At 50.7% G+C, this 18,642-nt stretch overlaps 1 protein-coding gene across 1 annotated transcript in view; it reads right to left on the bottom strand.

Moving 5' to 3' along the window:
• Window positions 1-12: 12 nt before the first annotated feature.
• Window positions 13-18,642, bottom strand: part of LOC136110472 (dynein axonemal heavy chain 9-like) — a 60,818-nt gene continuing 42,188 nt past the window's right edge. The window contains exons 14-20 of the mRNA XM_071817540.1: window positions 15,334-15,594; window positions 11,138-11,563; window positions 7,211-7,330; window positions 3,801-4,001; window positions 2,837-3,058; window positions 1,902-2,152; window positions 13-1,540 (exon numbers count right to left, since the gene is read on the bottom strand). Coding sequence (XP_071673641.1) covers window positions 1,495-1,540; window positions 1,902-2,152; window positions 2,837-3,058; window positions 3,801-4,001; window positions 7,211-7,330; window positions 11,138-11,563; window positions 15,334-15,594 — 1,527 coding nt within the window. The 3' untranslated portion in view covers window positions 13-1,494. The remainder of the gene's footprint in view (window positions 1,541-1,901; window positions 2,153-2,836; window positions 3,059-3,800; window positions 4,002-7,210; window positions 7,331-11,137; window positions 11,564-15,333; window positions 15,595-18,642) is intronic.

The raw sequence follows: 18,642 nt of genomic DNA, 5'->3' as shown, positions 1-18,642 counted from the left end.
CTGACACACCAATGGGATGTTCACAGAGTTCGCTTTATTGTCGGACCGGGCTGGCTTTATAGCAAGGCTGCCCTGTCCACGCGCCTTACAACAACGTGGTTGGTTGTAACTCGTGCTATACAATAACATGATAGGCTGCATGTACTGGCCAGCGCTCTGCACGCATGTGTTCAGCGATTGCTCACTCATTATTACCTTCTAATGGTGCTCCTTCAGTTTCTTTTGCCTCTGGCTTCACCTCTCAGCCAGGCTGGGGACAACCCCATCCCCCCGGGGCAGGGGGGGGCTCTGCCACTACAAATGTCTGTTGGAAGCTTGGCTCCTGGATGATTTCTGCACCTCTGACCTTTGCAGAGAGATGTCTCAGGCTGTGTCACAGCAGGGTGGTTGAAGTGGAACAGAAACAAGATCCTTTGGAGTTCTCTGGTATTGCAAGAGTACAGAGCAGCGAGACATCCAGCCCTTCCATTTCTGGCTCTTGACCTAATGTTTCTCTTTTGGGCCAGGCTGAGAAATCTTTGGAAAGGCAAGAAACTGCCTCCCCAGGTTAATCTCCTTTAATGCTCGAAGCCCTGAAATCTTGATATATTTGTTCACTGATAGCAGCCTTCTGTTCTCAGACTTTCCTGGAGGATGCATTAGCCGAATCCACTGCTCTGGGCTCAGGACAGGAAAAACCACTGGAGAGAAGGGAGCAAGTATGTGATCAATGGTCTCTTTGATGCACAGATCTGTAAGCTTATGTCATTGGGTCTTTGGTGCATTCAAATGTCCTCCCTAACAGACTCTGAGCCCAGCCTGAACTCCACAGTGGGACTCCAGAGCCATTTTTAGGCCTCTTGTTTTGCATTCGTCATGTCAGCCCTCGCCATGAACAGCCAAATGCTCGGTGCAACCGCCCTGGCTGGTTCATCCTTCACCTCTATCCATTCTCCACACCTTCCCAACATCTTGAGGGGGAAGGTGAGTTTTAGTACGCAGCACATGGCTGTGCAGCAAAACCCACATCTGTAGGTGTGCTGGGTGGGGTGGTGGAAAATCTCTGAAGCTCTTCCAAAGCACCGGCCCCCCTGCTGTGACGTCCCTCTTCAACATCTCAGAGCTCAGTCTGGCTGGAAGGTCCCAATGTGAACACCAGTACTAATCCTTATTTGAAGCTCCACTCCTGTCCCGGCCTGCTCTCCCTATTTTGCCTGCTTTGCTGGGACACCGTCTCCTGCAACCAGAATCCCACCTGCCAGAAAAGGCACCCCACGGCCTCTGGGGTGAAGATGCTCTGATGCTTCCAACCCTCCCAGGAAAGGGAGGGACACTTCAAAATCTTTGGTTATTTTAATAGTATGAACGGGACTCAACAACTGGGCAGGACAAAACAGCTAGAAAGGTTCTGAAACTTCACTGACGTAACACAACATCCCTAGGGCTCTCTGTCCTCCTCTTGCCCTTAATGCTCGCGCTTAGCTGCTCGCCGGTGGCTCTCCATGCCCTTCCGTTTCACCTCCGTAACGATGCCTTTGAGGTCCGGGATAGACTGCTGAATCTAAGGTAGGGAAGAGAGATGGTAGAGGTCACAGCAGGGGTGGGAACAGGAGGCAGAGAGGAGCCCATTGGCCCTTTTGGAGTGCAAATTTCACCAACCAAAGTGAGCAGGAGGATGAAGGCAATTGCCCTGCTGGATCTGCACCACCACAATGGGCTTTTACAGGTGACTCAGAGGGGTGAATGAAGCCAGACTATAGCCATGGGTGGATCTGCACCCCCTGCCCCAGCCTGCCCAGCTCCCAACAGGCATCCACCCCCTGCTCTGCCTCCTGGGACGAGACAGGTTTGCCTGGTGTCCTCCGCCCATTCCCCATGCCCAAGAGACAGCCCAGGGGGAAAGGGAAGTGTCTGTTGGGCACCTTGATTTCTCTGGGCTTTCCCCTCCCTTTGGGCAGCTGAGGGTCATTACTGCTCCTCTTTCTGGGCAGGGAGGGGTCTGGCTTGGCTCTACCATGTCCAGCTGTCTGAGGCTGTCATCCTCCGGCACATGCACTTTGGCTTTCAGCTGCGTGTTCACGCACTGGAAGAGGTTGTGGACGGCCATCTTCATCGTCGTCAGCATCAGGGCATTCTTGGCATTCCTGTTCTGGATGTCGGCCCAGCGAGCAGTCTGAGGAGGGGAGGAGAAGGAGAGACACACAGCATGGTGATATGTCCCAGCAAAGATGCTGCTTCAGTGCTGGAGAGCCTGGCTTCCGCACTCCTTTGTTTTGCTAGGAAGAACCTGTCCTCACCCAGGGCTATGCTGGAGCTGGTTCAGCTTGGTGTGGTGGAAGCAGATCCAGGAACTACCACAGCTGCTCCTTGAGCAGCCCCATCTCTCTGCCAGCTCCTGCACCCCTCATTCCAGTGGGTCCTCCAAATACCCCGATAGTTGACACCCTGGGGGCAGCGCATCCCACCACCACCCGCCCAGACCACGCGCTTTCCAGCTTTGCCTGGTGGGACTCAACTCCTGCAGCCTGGAGTATCCAGGAAGGGAATTTGGCAAGGCCCCCTCAGAGTGATGCAAAGGGAACAGAGGCCAGCAGAGCTGCGCGTGTTTCTACACATTCACGTGCCTTGGTACAGCCCAGATGACCACCAGTTGGGTCACTGTTGGACTTGTTTTAAGCCCTGACATAACCTGCTCCAGACCTGGTATGTCATTTGTCATTCTGCAGCCCCCTGCTGCAGGGATGAAATGAGGCATCTCCTCCAATTACAAAGTCTGCCACTGTGCCTTGCCATGACCCTGTGGCTTCACCCAGCCAGGCCTTGGAGATCTTCCCCTGCCCATCCCGCAGTTCCTCACCCAGAAGCGGACATCACTTTGAGCCTGCGCAAAACGTCGTTGGAGCTGCTCCAGCTCATTTTGGCACTGCAGGATCTCAGCTGCTTTCTCTGCCTCGTACTGATCCAGGAGCACCTTGGCTTGCTCCATCATTTCCCTGTCCTTCTCCTGGGACTGCTGCAGGTCCTTGCGCGTCCTCACCAGCAGCTTGTAGTGGGAAATGACGTCCTGGATGTCCTCAAACTGCAGCACAAGGATTCTGGGTTTAGTAATGCCCCTGCCCTCCCCTCGTGACTGCAAGTCTCGTGCTGTTTGGCACCCTGTCCTGACCAGGGACAACACCTCCCCCAGCTGAAAGATTTCCCCTCTTGGCGAGCCTGCTGCCCCAGTTGGTTTGTGAGCGTCGCCACATTCCCTGTTTGCTGGCCCCATTGTGCCGGTCCCAGAGCTGCCACTGCCAGCGGCAAGGGGAGATGTCGTACCACCCCCCAGTGCTCTGATAGGAAACAAAGCACAAGTGCAGCTGCCAGGGCCAAGTCACCCAGCCATGGGAGTGGGGCAGCCGGGCCGCAGGAGTGCGAGCGATGCAGGGAGGGACGCCCGCACACCCTTGAGAAGGGCTCAGCTTTCCCGACAGCTGCCTGGGCTCCCATTCTCGGGCAGCTTGGCCCTCCTCCCAAACCATCCATGTCACGTGAAACAGGGACACAAAGGGGTCCCCATGTCCCTCAGCTCTGTGCTGTTCCCCCTTCTAACACTTTTTCTTTGGTTTTCTCAAGCTTTTGTCTCCTTTTCTGCTTTCCCTCCCCTCACTCTGGTCCCCTTGGCTCACCTGGCTTGCAGGGAACCTCCTCCCATCCCACCTGAGGTCTCTGGGTTTGACCAAGTGTCATGATTTCCCTGGACTTGCCTTATCTCCTCCAGGTTTAACATCCACATACAGCCCTCCCTGAGGCCATGATCTGTCTCTCATGTCCAAACTCACCTGTGGGGAGATCTTCACCACATCCTCCAGGTAGTTTTTGAAGATGGAGTGCTTCTGCACTTGGCTGCTGAGCTTCTGGTGTTCCTTTTTCAGGGCTTCGAGTTTCTTCTTAGCCCTCAAAAGCTCCATCTCCTTTTGTGTTTTCTCCTCTCTTTCTCCCACGGCTTTCTTCAGAGCTTGGACTCGCAGCTGATCGTCTTCCTAGTGATGTTTCCCCCACCAATACACACACACACAGAAGGAAAGGAAGGCAAGGGCAGATGGAGCTGGGTCACCCAGCAGCACCGGGAGGAGATACACTCACAGGGGACAGAGCAGTGCTGCAGCACCCCGGGGAACATCTTCCACATCTTTCCACACAAGCAGAGCTGTGGAGCCCTGTGTGTCCTTGTCTGCAGTGGCTGTGCTGCTCTGGCTGAAAACGAGTTCATTTCCTTCCTGCAGTTAGAAACCTTTCTTTATCACAGCTAGCACGCTCATTATTTGGAAGGCATCCAAATGCACCCAAAGCATTTCAAGATGAAAGAAACCTGTGAGCGTCCCCAGGTCATGAGCAAGGGAAAGAACACGTTTCAGAGCCAATATATTCCTATTGCTTCACTGAGGTTATACCGCCCATGACACAAACTCCGTGCTGTCAGACCACAGACTAGTGCAGAGATCATTGCTAAAAATGCAGTTGCAACCAAAGAAAGATTTTCTAAAACTTGATTCCTATGTCTTATCTTGATTTCAGAATTGAAATAGTTGCTTTTAAAGGAAATTATCAAACTTAAAAAAAATCATGTAGGAAGATACATCACAGGTGACAATCTGTCACTACAGTGGTACTAATCAAGGTGAAATTAAGCCGTATTCAGTGTAAAGCACACACACACATATTTATATGAAAAGAATTGCAACCATCATTTCTATGTTTCTTTTTAATGAAATATTTTCTTCTATTTTGTGGTTCTTCTATGTGAGCCACAATCTACCTCCATGTCACACGTTCAATGTGATTTTGTTAGTCTGCAGAAAGACACAGGGCAATACTCATCCTTCAAAATCTCCCCGGAAACATCAATGGCTCTTTCAAAAGAAAAAGCTACTTTCCTGTTTTAATTAAATGCTTCAGAAGCATTCAGCGAGATTTAACCTGAAGAACATGAAAGCATAAAACTCCTTCAGCGGTTGCATAAAACAGATCTAAATCGGCACAGGAAGGGACTTTTCTGCTGTTTGTCTTTGACCCCGGATATCTGAGCATCTCAGAGTCCCAAACGCATTTGTCGGCAAAGCAGCCGCCTGTGCCGCAGCCGGGCTGCACGCGGCTCTTCCAACGCAGGCACACAGATATTCAAGATGAAGGGTCTTTTTTCCCAAGTTTCCCAGTACCCAAGCACGCAGCAGGTGAACTCCGCACTTTTGGGGAACACTTTCCTGCCCTTTTTCATGTGTCTGTGAAAACTCACCCGAAATCTAAACAGTTCTGAAAATCCAGGCTAAAGCAATTTGCTGAAGGTCACTTAAGAAGGTCTGAGAGTACGAAATGTGGAACAGAGCACAACTCTGCATGTCCAAAGCAAAAAGCTTAACCATTTGACTTCTATATTTATCACTGCATGCTACATTGGGATAGATGCAAACAGATATTTTACTTTATATACAGATTACAGCCAATCAGAGAATCCTGCATCACTTCTAGACATACCTTTGTACTGGGATGCAGCTGCCACCAGCTCCACCAGCAGTAGCAGCTTCAACAACACAGAGACCAACCTGCATCCCTGAAGATGGGCAGAGCAGGCAGGATGGTCTCCTGGAGATACAGGCGGAGTCTCTTGGGAAAGAGAGCGGTTCAAACACAGCATCTCCTCTGCCGCTGGGAGGAAGAGCAGCACGGCCGCTTGCCTTTCAGGGCTGCTGCAGGCCCAGGCTGCAGGTCACAAAGCAGGGGCCACACGTTTCAGTGAGTTTTGCCAGGTCACAGGACAGGCTCGGCAGCTGTGCACATATCCCTCACCCAAAACAGGGCACGGGAGGAGCTCTGCACATGAAGAGCTGCAATGTGGGAACGCAACTGCCTAAGTCCAGACCTCCACCTGCATCTTCCCTGCAGGTCTAGCATGTCGGATATTTTAAAAACATGGAAAAATTGGGGCTTTCCACTGAGATTATATCAATGTGTTCAGTTTTTGGCCCCTCACACCAAGAAAGGCCTTGAGGTGCTGGAGAGAGTTGAGAGAAGGGAGCGGAGCTGGTGAGGGGCTGGAGCACAAGTGTGATGGGAGCGGCTGAGGGACCTGGGGGGTTCAGCTGGAGAACAGGAGCTGAGGGGAGACCTTCTGATCTCTGAACTGCCTGAAAGGAGCTTGGAGCCTGGGGTTCGGGCTCTGCTCCCCAGGAACAAGCGATGGGATGAGAGGAAACGGCCTCAAGTTGCGCCAGGGGAGGCTGAGGTTGGATCTGGGGAACAATTTCTTCCCCAAAGGGCTGTGGGGCATTGGAACAGGCTGCCCAGGGCAGTGCTGGAGTCACCATCCCTGGAGGGGTTGAATAGATGGAGATGACACTCTCAGGGACATGGGGCAGTGCCAGGGTGGGTTAACTGTTCGACTTGATGATCTTGAGGGGCTCTTCCAACCAAATGATTCTGTGATTCTATGATAATGGTGCCTTTGTGTGCAAGAGGGGGAGCTTGAGTCAGCAGAATCAGCTGCTAGAACCAGCTCCAACACCACCGCCTGGCAGGGCAGAGCTCAAGCACCAGTCAGTCTCCTGCAGCCCTGTTCCATTGCTCAGAGGAAGAACTGGCTCGCTCGGAGCTGACAGCCAGTGTGGAAGCCAAAATGCAAAGCATTAAGGGCAATTAAGGCACTGGATGTGAGCTGGGGCTCCAGCTAGTGTGAACAGAAGCCATCATCTCTCAGTGTCTTATCTGTGAAGTAGTGACAAGGGCATTGCCCCTGCAGAGGACTAGGAGGCTGCGTATTTTGAAGATACAATAGACTGCAATGCATAGCGATGGACTGATAATGGAGACATGCGCTGCTTTTTTAGAGCTTTTCACTATTAACTTTTCATAATTTCTAAACCTGCAAAGCTACTGGCATATTCCTGTCTTTTTTTTTTTTAATGATACGATTTTTGAGTAATATAGTTTTGGCTCATCAGTACTTGATCAAGCTTTTAAGTAACAAAAAGGAGATGAGACCTGTGAAGAGGGTATAGCAATACAAGCAGTGCCTACCCTGATGTATGAAAACAGCCAATGCAAAATCATTTTCATTACTGAAACTTGCTGCAGTGCAGGAAACATATTCCAAAAAAATGAGAGGATGTAACGTGCTGTGCGCACGTGGTTCGCATCTCAGCAGCACCTGGTACCTCCCATTCATGCCACCAGAGCTGCATCTGCTGACACTCACCAGTCGATTTGCAAGAGCAATGGTACACGCTGTCGCTTCGGCTTCTTGCTGACACTTGAGTTTGTCGGAAGTGGCCTTCTCAAACTTGGCTGTGAGCTTCCTCAGGTTCTCGTTGAGGCGCTGTACATGAGAAAAGAAAATAAAAGGAGAAAATCACAGCACAGTTTTAAGGCAAACCCTTCTGGAGAGATACTCCCCCTGCGGCAGCAGGAGCAGCGCGGAGCAGCCGGGTCCTGGGTTACATTGTGTGCTTGGAACTCACACCCTCAGCGCAGGGCACAGGCGAAGAACCTGCAAAACTAATGTATTTGGTGTGAATTTAAACTGGGAAAAGGGGTCCTTATGGCCAAGCACCTATGAGTGGTGCTATAGCTATGAACAGGGCAGCTAAGAAAACCAAGTCTTTTGTTCTCTGATGCTGCAGCCCCTCTGGTCTCGGTCCAGTCCTTGAGGCTCTGCTGAGTTGCGCGCAGAACCCCAAGGGGCTCCTGGGGCTTGAACCATCGCCAGAACACACCTCCTGTGCCCTCTTTCTAGAAAGGACTATGACATAGAAGTCAATAAAGTGATCCTGCTCCTAAAGCTGCCTGAGCTGCCTTGGACACTGTGACAGAGGAGCGCAAGCAGCTCCAGGTGGGACCATCTCACGTGCAGGCCGGCTGCAAAGTGTTTGAGGGCTGGGAAGGGGCAGAAGCTCCCAAAGCACCTGGAGCCCCCCACACTGTCCCTTTGCTTGGCCAGAGCTGCTCACACTCAGGTCTAAAACAAATCAAGGGCTCCCACAAGCACTTGGAGCATCTCACTTCTGATAAGAGAGGCAGAAGTAATAATAGATTTTTATCTCCACCCAGTGCAAACTGCTTAAGGATAAACTGCTCGTAAATCACTCTAACGCTGTTTGAGCTACGCTAGAAACAAACCTGAAAATAAAAAAGGATTCGATTCTATTCTATTCTATTCTATTCTATTCCATTCCATTCCATTCCATTCCATTCCATTCCATTCCATTCCATTCCATTCCATTCCATTCCATTCCATTCCATTCCATTCCATTCCATTCCAGTATCTGCAGCTCTCCAGGATACTGGAAAACACAAAGCGCTCCCTCCTTGACCTGTCTTGGAATTAATAACACAAAAAGTTTCTGTCCCTGCAGGTACATGAATGTGTGTGCATACGTACACTCCTATATATAAAACCCCATTACACAAGCACAATCTGATACATGAGCGTGAGCTGTGAGAACAGGTCAGAGCTGCAATGCCCACCAGACCCACTCTGCAGTAACACACAAACACATCTGTGTGCAGCTGGGAGGACAGCGCTCACTTCTATATCTACCCTCCCCAGATTTGTAGTGACCTTACTTCCCAGGCAAAGTGATAAGTATTTTTGAAAATCCAAATAGTCTCATTTATTCCTAAAAATAGATATGCGGCAGCTCAGGGCCCTGTTGTGAGCAGGTATGAATCAGCCTCACGTCAATGAAGGTATCCAAGATATCACAGTTTGATAAGCAGGGATATCCCTCCAGATCCAGCCCTGCGCCGAGCAGTGTGTCATTACCCATCTGCAGAGGGGAAAACTCACCTAAACCAATCAGTTTTGCAAGCGCATGCTGGTGAGGTACCAGTAATCCCCCCAAAGATTGGGGGGATTGCCACTTCCTTAACCAAATCCCACTTCTTCGAAAAAAGAAAGAAGAGAAAAAGCTCAGACATTAAAAGCTTCAGAAACAAGAACCATAAAGGGATAAAAAAATGTTTCCCAGTGCTGTATTTCACATCTGAGATGGGAGAATTAGAGGCTAAATAGCTCTAAATCCAGCCCTGCTCCAGGTGCTGTGCCCACCTCTGCAGCAGGAAGGGGCTACTGGAGGAATCTGCAGCCTTTTCTTTAATATTTTTAGTTAAAAAGTGTAGTAAGCATTTTAAGAAGCCTAGGAGGCATCAAAAGAGCTATATATTTTCTAAAACGAAGATGGAACAGATGAGTCCTCGCACGAGCTGGGCTGCAGGAACAGCGCTGCCCCTCTCTAAGTGCACATCTCAAAGCCGCATATTTCAACACAGAACTGTCAGCCGAGCTGACAACACACGTTGATTTTTAAAGGGGATTTTGCACACACTGTGGTGTCAGTACGAAGGCACAGACACACAGGATCCTTCACTCATGAAGGAGGATGCCAGATCCACAGCATGTTAAGAAAAGGCAGGTTTCGGGGCACATGCTCCAAAATAAGTCAATATTTTTACTTACTTGTCAATATTTTTTACGTATTTTGATTTTATTGACTTATTTGTCTGGGTTTTTTGTGGGGTTTTTTTGCTGTCTGCAGTGCTGGTCCAGCTCTGGGTCCTCAGCACAGGACACACATGGACCTGCTGGAGCGGGGCCAGAGGAGCCACAGGAATGATCCGAGGCTGGAACAGCTCTGCTGGGAGGACAGGATGAGAGAGCTGGGGGGTTCAGCTGGAGAAGAGAAGCTCCGGGGAGACCTTAGTGTGGCCTTTTCATACGTCAATGGGGTTGATAAGAAAGATGGGGACAGACTTTTGAGCAGGGCCTGTTGCGATAGGACAAGGGGTGATGGTTTAAACTAAAGGAGGGAGATTCAGGCTGGACATGAGGAAGAAATTGTTGCCCTGAGGGTGGTGAGAGCCTGGCCCAGCTTGGCCAGAGAGGTGGTGGATGAACCATCCCTGGAGACATCCCAGGCCAGGCTGGGTAAAGATGTCCCTGCTGCGCTGCCTTTTTTCTTTTTTTTTTTTTAATTAGCAAAAAACTAAATAAGGATGATGCACAAGATTTGCCATCAGGGAGCTGTGCAGGGACAAACTTTTAGCCTCGTACTTCAGCAGTCGTCATCCTGCAAAAAACGCCCATCATCGGGGACTGAGCGCAGGGAGCCAGCCCAGCACATGCTATGAGTGCTCTGAATGAGCCTCCGGTTCCTCTTCCCCCCCAGGAACACACTGGTTTGAGACAACGAGTGTCCTGAGGACCCAGGTGTAGAGGTAAATTACGTTTTGAAAAACTAGGTGGGAATAATAAGAATTATTAATTAGCCTTTCTTTCAAGGTGTAAGCAAGGCTGGCGAAGAACAGATGAAATGTAGAAAGCAGCAGTAAAAAAAAATCTTTGGATTCCCACTCCACACGTGAGCACAGAGAAGCAGTTTGCTCCAAAGTGGAGGATTTCTCCCCAGGCAGTGACCAGTGTGACAAGTCACGGAATCCCAGAATGTCAGGGGTTGAAGGGACCTGGGAAGCTCATCCAGTGCAATCCCCCCATGGAGCAGGAACACCCAGCTGAGGTTCCACAGGAAGGGGTCCAGGGGGTTTGAATGTCTGCAGAGAAGGAGACTCCACAACCTCCCTGGGCAGCCTGGGCCAGGCTCTGACACCCTCACCAGGAAGAAGTTTCTTCTCGTATTTAAGTGGAACCTCCTGTGTTCCAGTTTGCACCCATTGCCCCTTGTCCTGTCACTGGTTGTCACCCAGAAGAGCCTGGCTCCATCCTCCTGACACTTCCCCTTTCCATATTGATCCCCATGAATGAGTCCCCCCTCAGTCTCCTCTTCTCCAGCTCCAGAGCCCCAGCCCCCTCAGCCTTTCCTCACACGGGAGATGCTCCACTCCCTTCAACATCTTGGTGGCTGCGCTGGACTCTCTGCAGCAGTTCCCTGTCCTTCTGGAACTGAGGGGCCACAACTGGACACAATATTCCAGGTGTGGTCTCCCCAGGGCAGAGCAGAGGGGCAGGAGAACCTCTCTGACCTACTGACCACCCCCTTCTAACCCACCCCAGGTACCATTGGCCTTCCTGGCCACAAGGGCCCAGTGCTGGCTCATGGTCACCCTGCTGTCCCCAGGACCCCCAGCTCCCTTTCCCTTACACTGCTCCCACCGAAGGGCAAGCACTTACAGCAATCTTGGCCTTGATACTGGCCAGCTTGTCCTGGGCAGCCGCCAGCTCGGCGTTGGCCCTGCTCAGAGCCTGCCGCTTGGGCTGCACCTCGCAGAACACAGCGTGGAACCGCACCATGTTCACCACCCAGGAGCAGAGCCCGGCCGCCGCCAAGGACTTGGTGGTCACAAATTCGGGTTTAAACTTGGGATCCTGTAAATAGGGCTGAAGGGCTTTGAGGCAGTTCTCATGGATGTTCTCCTTGTCGAACTTGATCAAGGAGTCCAGGAAGCCATCCACCCTGGCCATGGCGGCTTTGGCTGCTTTCCAGCTCCTGTCCTTGGGAATCTTTCCTCCTGGGGCCATCAGCACCATCACGGCTGCGGTGACATTGCTGACAGCTGAAGGTGGTGAGCCAAAGGACCTCAGCTCCGTCAGATTCTTCTGAAAACGGGAAAACAAGGTTGTTAGACAAAAATTAATGGGTTTGCTTTCTACTTTGCAACTAATAGAGTCAGGCTCCCAAGCTATCAATCTGATAAATTGGGTTTCTTCCAGCCCAAACATTCTTGCCTCTAAATCACCGCTGTGCATGTCTGCAGCACATGTGCTCAGTTCCCTGCACCCGGACCAGCCCAGCCCCATGTTCCTCCCCACACTCCCACCCTTTCCCTGCTGCAGGAGGTTTTTTGCCGTCTCAGAAGATCAGGATAAGGAAAAAGGAAAACTTTCCAAATAATAACCTCTTCAAATTGCCCCCAGCCCCTCTAAAACTGCCTTGAAGCTCTTCTCTTTGTGCTCAACTACTCCCTGTGCCAGACACCCTTGCACTGAGGTCTTGTTGAACTATCTGTGTGCACCCCTGGGGCCATCATCCAGCCCAAATTTAGGCACTTAAACAAAGCACCTTTAGCAGGATGGCAGTCATTGGGGTGAACAGACACTCCCCTCACAAGAAAATCAGCTAATCCACCTCCTCCACTGTCAACACAGGCAGCTTCAGTGAGTCCCTAATAGAAAGTGGGATGAATCTTAACCTAAGTTAAAAAAAGGTGAATTGCGGAGAAAGCACCTATTTCCTAACACCCTTGCAACTGTGACAATAAAGCAGTGCTGAGGATTTGATCTGCTGACATCTTAAATCTTGTCTCCACGCACACGCGATTTAGCTTTAGCATAGGAAAAACCAGCGCGGGTAACTCAGCTGTGCTCAGATGACACGCTGTTGTCAAAACAAGGATAAGGGCTGTTTCAACACTGGTTTAAGGAAAATCTATGAGTTTCAGTCAGCTCCTGTTTCTATCAGTTCTGAATAGTTTTTAATCTATTTTCTCTGATGTTCTGCTTCTATCAGTTTCTATCAGTGGCAGCAAGGTGCGAGAGTCTGGTACTTCTGAGCATTCATTTTTTAGATAAAGGTATCTGCCATGAATCTATTCCTAAATGTGTCTTCGTTTGCTTTGAGCTTTTCTTAATCATCGAGCTGGCAGAAACAGGCCCTTGGGAGCTGTGTGCATTTCCAGTGTGAAACGTCTCTAATTAACATGCTCGATGACACGGAGCCAACCGTGAGCACAGGCGAGCAGCCCGACATTCCCTCCTGTGTCCCCAGCACCCAGCTCAGCTCAGCCGGGAGCAGCACGGACGATGTGGCCTCTCCGGAGCCCCCGTGTGCTGGGGGTGCTGCTTGGGGGGCTCTGGCAAAGCAGCCTGTCTTTCACAGCCTGCATCTTGCTGGCAATGGGATGCTGAGTGGGTGCTGTTGTTCTTTCCCTAGGAAGTGAACACTTCACGGCATGACAGGAACGGGGACGCCACTGCCCTGGGTGGAGGGGAGGATGATGCTGTCCTGGTCAGGAGATGGAGGAAGCCCTGGGCAGCATGGGGTGCCTGGTTTCCTTCCCTATTGTGAGAGTTTCTGGCGCCACGGGAAGAGGACAAGTCAAGCCCATGGTGAGCGCCACGCTGATGAACTTGAGTACCATGTAAAAGGAGCTCTGCCCTTTTCCCTGATGGCATCAATCTGTTGCATTTTAATCACAGAATCATGGAATCATTTTGGTTGGAAGAGACCCTCAAGATCATCAAGTTCAACCCATGACCTGACTCTGGCACTAATCCATGTTCCTATGAACCTCATCTCCGCATCTGTTCCACCCCTCCAGGGATGGTGGCTCCACCACTGCCCTGGGCAGCCTGTTCCAATGCTTGACAACCCTTTCCATTCAGAAATTTTTCCTGATATCCAATCTAAACCTCCCCTCGTGCAACTTGAAGCCATTCCCTCTCATCCTATCGCTTGCTATTCAGGAGAAGAGATCAACACCCTCCATGCTACAACCTTATATCACTCTAAATTCTTCTTCTGCACACTGGAGTATCCCCAGGATGGAAACCAGACAGGACACTGACACCGAGTGCCACCTGCCTCAGGAACCACTATGGCATCCTCAGATGTCTCTGGACCATCTCCAGGGGGATATTCCTTGCAGGCAATTGCATGGCAAGTTTGTTGCTTTTGATACTGTCACTGTTTTCTGCTCTCTGTAACCTGTGCGGAGACTGAGCAGCACTGGCCAAGCACCATCCTCCTCCTCACACGGGCACAGGCTGCCCAGAGAGACAACTCTGCCTCCTCTTGCAAGTGCTTTGTGCCAAGCAGAGACCCACGGGCAGGGGAAGGCAGTCCCGGAGTCGCTGTGCCTTCATCTCCTCCTTCCCTCCTCCCAAAATGAGATGAGGATGTCGAAACATCAGATCCCCCGAGTTCCACGTCCTGCACTCCTTAGGGGATGCAGGTGCTGAGGAACAGCCCGCAGACAAATTGCACTGCAAGAGATAAAGGGCATTTTTGTCTCTAAAACCTGATTTCCTAAGTTTTCAAACTCACTGTCACATCTGGCTTTGCATTTTTTTGATTTTGCAGGTGCTCTGTGCTGGGTCTGTCATAACCTGCTGGGCATCCATCATGGTCCATATACTTATTACCTTAATTATTTTATGCATATACTATACAAGTCTGAATAGACATGGTTGTTCTTCTTTTAAACTAGCAGGTGACACTGGCACAGAAATGTCCATGTATCCACATACTTACTGAGCTTCTTGGTAGCTAACTATGTATATTTACTGCTGCATTCTACTTGACAGTTTTTCTCGCTATTTTCCATATTAATGTTGCATATAGCAGTGCTGCCCAAAGAAGACAGATAATTGGGGAGAAACTGTATATACACACACAAATATTGCAGATTATTCACATTAGTAAGCAGGTCAAGCTCTCCGGCGCATCTCCGATCAGCAGGTAAAGGAGACCATGCCTTCCAGTGCTCTGCTACTGCAGCTTCACAGGTCCCTAGAGAAAAATCCCAGCATCTCCCTAATCTTTGCCTAATGAAATATTCTACAGCTCCAGCACGAAACCAAAACTAATAAGGAGACAAACATTTTCCCTTTGTACAGTCCTTTCCCTTCCAGGAACAAGAGCCAAAGCAACACATCTCTGCAGCAAAGCCATGTTTTCTGAAAGCTAATTAAACAGCAAACCCATTCCTGATGACGGAGAGTTGTTTTCCTCTCCCCCAACAGGGCTATGACTGAGCCATGGTTTGAGGCATGACAGAGCCTTGCCTTGCTGCAATCATGGGATTCATTCTGATTTTCCAGCTGCACCAGGTGCTTGGCCACTCCTCTGCCCTGGGTGCAGCAGGAGTTTTCTGCTCCAGGATGCCGTGTGAACTTCAAGTCAAGATAAATTGTAGGTCCGTCCAGGTTCCAGTATAAGTTGGGGAATGACCTGAGCAACCTGAGCTGTTGAAGGTGTCCCTGCTCATGGCAGGGGTGGCACTGGGGGAGCTTTGAAGGTCCCTCCGACCTAAACCATCCTGTGATTCTATGGATCTATGATTCTAAGGTGACCTTCCCTTCCTTGTGGGGCAGAACCAACGAGCAGTGGAGCCAGCCAACAGTGGAGAAGAGGTGCAAACGAAACACCCACCTCCAGTTCCTCCTGCTCTCCATAAACATGAGTAAAAGGCAACTTGGTGCAGCCTTGCTGCTACTCTAAGTTACACCAAGAACCCAGTATGCACCAGCTGGGAGGAAGCTGGAGGAGGGTGAATACATCGCCCAAAAATTTGGGCCATCAGATGATATTTCCCCCTGCTCCAATGCAGTCGGCAGATACTGGATTCCCAGGGGAATCTTTACCCTACCTTGTTAAGGGTGTTCAGAGCAGCCTGGGCAGCCTCCAGGGCAGGCTCAGCTTTGGCCAGGTCCTCCTCGCAGTCCTTCTGTTTCTGCTCGACCTCCTGGGTGATAAGTGCCACTTTCTGCTCCTCCTCATCAGCAATCGCCTTTTCCCTGCTCACTTTCTCCGTCTCCACTCCCACCACCCGGATCAGCTTGTCAGCATCCTCATTCTTCTGCTTCAGCTCCACTTCTTGGGCTGCCAGCCTGGCCTTCAGCTCATCCACCTGGAGGGAAGAAACACATGTGGGAGCACAGACATGCACCAACCTGTTCCTGCCCTGCACAGCAGCACAGGGTCACACTCCGGAGGGGCTGAGCAGCACTCAAAAGCACAGAGGGCCTGTGGGCAAAGCAAGCAATGCCACGGTAGCACAGAAAAGTGGTATTCTAGCTGTTAGCAAGATTTGCTGCTCTCCTTTGCCCATGGTTGCTTGGGTCAGGGTCGGTGTGTGTGGTGCACACAGTGGAGCAGCCTGCGAGCGGTGAGGAACCCAGCAGGGGAGAAACCCCATCAGCAGATGGAGCTGCTGAGGTTGTCCCAGCCCTGCTCCCTGCCTGGAAAGAGGACTGAGGTGCCAGGGCAATGCAAATGCTGCTTTGAGTATGATCTGATGGGAAGCAGGTGGAAACTTTCATTTCAGCTGTTCCTGGGATTGCCTTTGTGCAATCAGGAGCCTCACCATAGGCCAGGCACTTGCAGCAAGCTGTTCTCATCAGAAAACCAAATACACCCAGCTGTCACCTCTCTTTGAACACGAGATCTGGTGTCACATCACGTCCCCTCTAACAGAGGCACGCATGCACTGTACATATGTGTTTGGCAGTGGCGATGACGCACTACAATTCAGCTACGCTTTCTTTCTCTTCTCAGCCTTGACACCTACAGAACAGAGCAGGTGTTATTTTGCCACGTGCAGGTTTTGAGGAGGTCCTGTGCACCAGGAACCCCCTGCTTGCCAGGCACACCCTGCAACACACCTCCTCCCCCCCGCACCCCGCACACACACGGCAGAAGAAGATGCCCATCAGTTCCCTTACAACCATCAGGTCCTACAGACTTGTGGCACTAAGGGCATTTTTCACACCACAAACATCATGATTGTGATCTGCTGACACATACAGCCCTTGTCAGACGCCCAAGGCTTGAGGGACTTTACACTGTGGAATCATAGAATCATTTTGGTTGGAAAAGACCTTTAAGATCACCAAGTTCAACTGTTTAACCTACACTGGCACTAACTCACATCCGTAAGAACCTCATCTCCACGTCTGTCCACCCCTCCAGGGATGGTGACTCCAGCACCGCCCTGGGCAGCCTGTTCCAATGCCCCACAGCCCTTTGGGGAAGAAATTGTTCCCCACATCCAACCTCAACCTCCCCTGGGCAACTTGAGGCCGTTTCCTCTGCTCCTGGCGCTTGTTCCTGGGGAGCAGAGCCCGACCCCCCTGGCTCCAAGCTCCTTTCAGGCAGTTCAGAGATCAGAAGGTCTCCCCTCAGCTCCTGTTCTCCAGCTGAACCCCCCAGGTCCCTCAGCCGCTCCCATCACACTTCTGTTCCAATTCGTGATGTCAAATGAGCTTGAGAAGGGATCCCCCATTCAGCTGGCAGCCTCGAGGCACAGCAGTGGTAGCAGCTCCACCAAGCAGCTACTCAGACGCGTAAGGTAGGAGCACTTTCAGCAACAGGCTGGAGCGCTCACATGGTGGGGCAGCTCACACTGGCTCTCACTCCAAGACAGAAAGTCTCTTTCTAAAAGCACCGTATCGATTAATTTCCACAGGCTCTGTGCAGACCATGGAGTTTTTCCCTGTCCTGAGGTCAGGCGCATAAAGGATTACTTAATGCTCCTTCAATACATCCTTACCTACATAAAAGTACTTACTAGAAGGGAAGTCAGACACTTGCTTTTGTTGATAATTCCATTTTTATACCAGAAGAGAGAGCAAGATTTGCAATCATATAAACTGAAGCTATTGACATTCGGCATCAGCTTCAAGTGGAGGGCGGTTTCTTAGAAGTCTCTTTGTGCGCTTCAGTCATTGTCACCTCCTGCTGCCCAGCACTACAATGCTGTTTTCACCTGGGCAAAGACGGAACTGTAAATCCAGATGACTCCAGCCTTCAGGAGCATGTAATCCCTTCATTCAGCAAACTCAGCAGCAGCTTCTTGTTCAGCTCCACATCTTTGGGGATTGCAGGAAACTGAAGTGGGAGGCTTCACTGATAGCAGATATGGCTTGTGAGCTTCTGCCCAAAAATGATGTGCTGGATATAGACATGAATGGGAGCTTTAGGGGTTTACGTGGCCACAACAAAACAAGTGAGGGATTAAAACCCACCAGCACTCAACAGCTGATGTAAATTCAGCCCTCAGCACAGCCCCTGAGAACAGAAAATGTTCTGACAAAACCTTCTTTCAGCCAAGCACATGTAATAGCGGAAGGGTAAATGACTTGCTATAACACTGTCAGGATTTTAAAATCAAGAAATTCAGCTGGGGCTTTGCCCGAATGAAACATTTGGAAGGCCAGAGGTGTGTGTTACTGTGAAGGTGTGTGTTACTGCCCAGTTTGGCTTGGGCAACACGTTAAATTCCCAGTGGAAATGATCCAAGTGGGAGCTGAGGACCCTCTGCTAACAGACCTCGCCACATCTGGGGGACGTTTGCTGACCTCCAGCCTCCCTCACCTGTGTAAGGAAACAAATCACACTTCCCCAGTGAGGCTACAGCTCAAACACAGTTGAACAGGGACAATTTAATAGTGTTTGTGCAGTGGAAAGAGAGAAAACAGGAGCTACGCCTAAACAACTAAATCCACTCTCTTCAGCGGTATCCTGGGGGCAGCACCAGGAATGCAGATTTATGAACTTCACTCCTCCAGTTTCACCCCCTCAACACATCAAACAAGTTTCCTTTAATGTCAGGCTCGTTTCCACAGCAAAACCAGTCTGTCACATCCATTTCTCCTCCCTTCCCACACAGCCTGATGCCCAGACATGAAAACGCCTGATGAGACAGCGCTGAGCGGGGCGGGCTCACACCGCCGCCTCGGGAAGGCACAGCTGAAATATCTAATGCGCTCCCACGGGTGGCCTGCGGAGCCGTCCCTGGCACAGCAATGCCAGGAATAAAGGCATGAAAAATTCTCCTCTTTCTACAAACGTCACGGTAACCAGGTACTCAGATTTCCCCTCTCTCACACCAAAAAGGGTGGCAGCTTGCACACAGAGCTATTTGCTGCTTCTTCGGAAACTTTTGGGTAACACTTCA

This window comes from Patagioenas fasciata, chromosome 20 (genome assembly GCF_037038585.1).
Source record: "Patagioenas fasciata isolate bPatFas1 chromosome 20, bPatFas1.hap1, whole genome shotgun sequence".
Classification (NCBI taxonomy): domain Eukaryota; kingdom Metazoa; phylum Chordata; class Aves; order Columbiformes; family Columbidae; genus Patagioenas; species Patagioenas fasciata.
The sequence above is the reverse complement of the archived record's forward strand: the minus strand, read 5'-3'. Positions and strand labels throughout refer to the sequence as shown.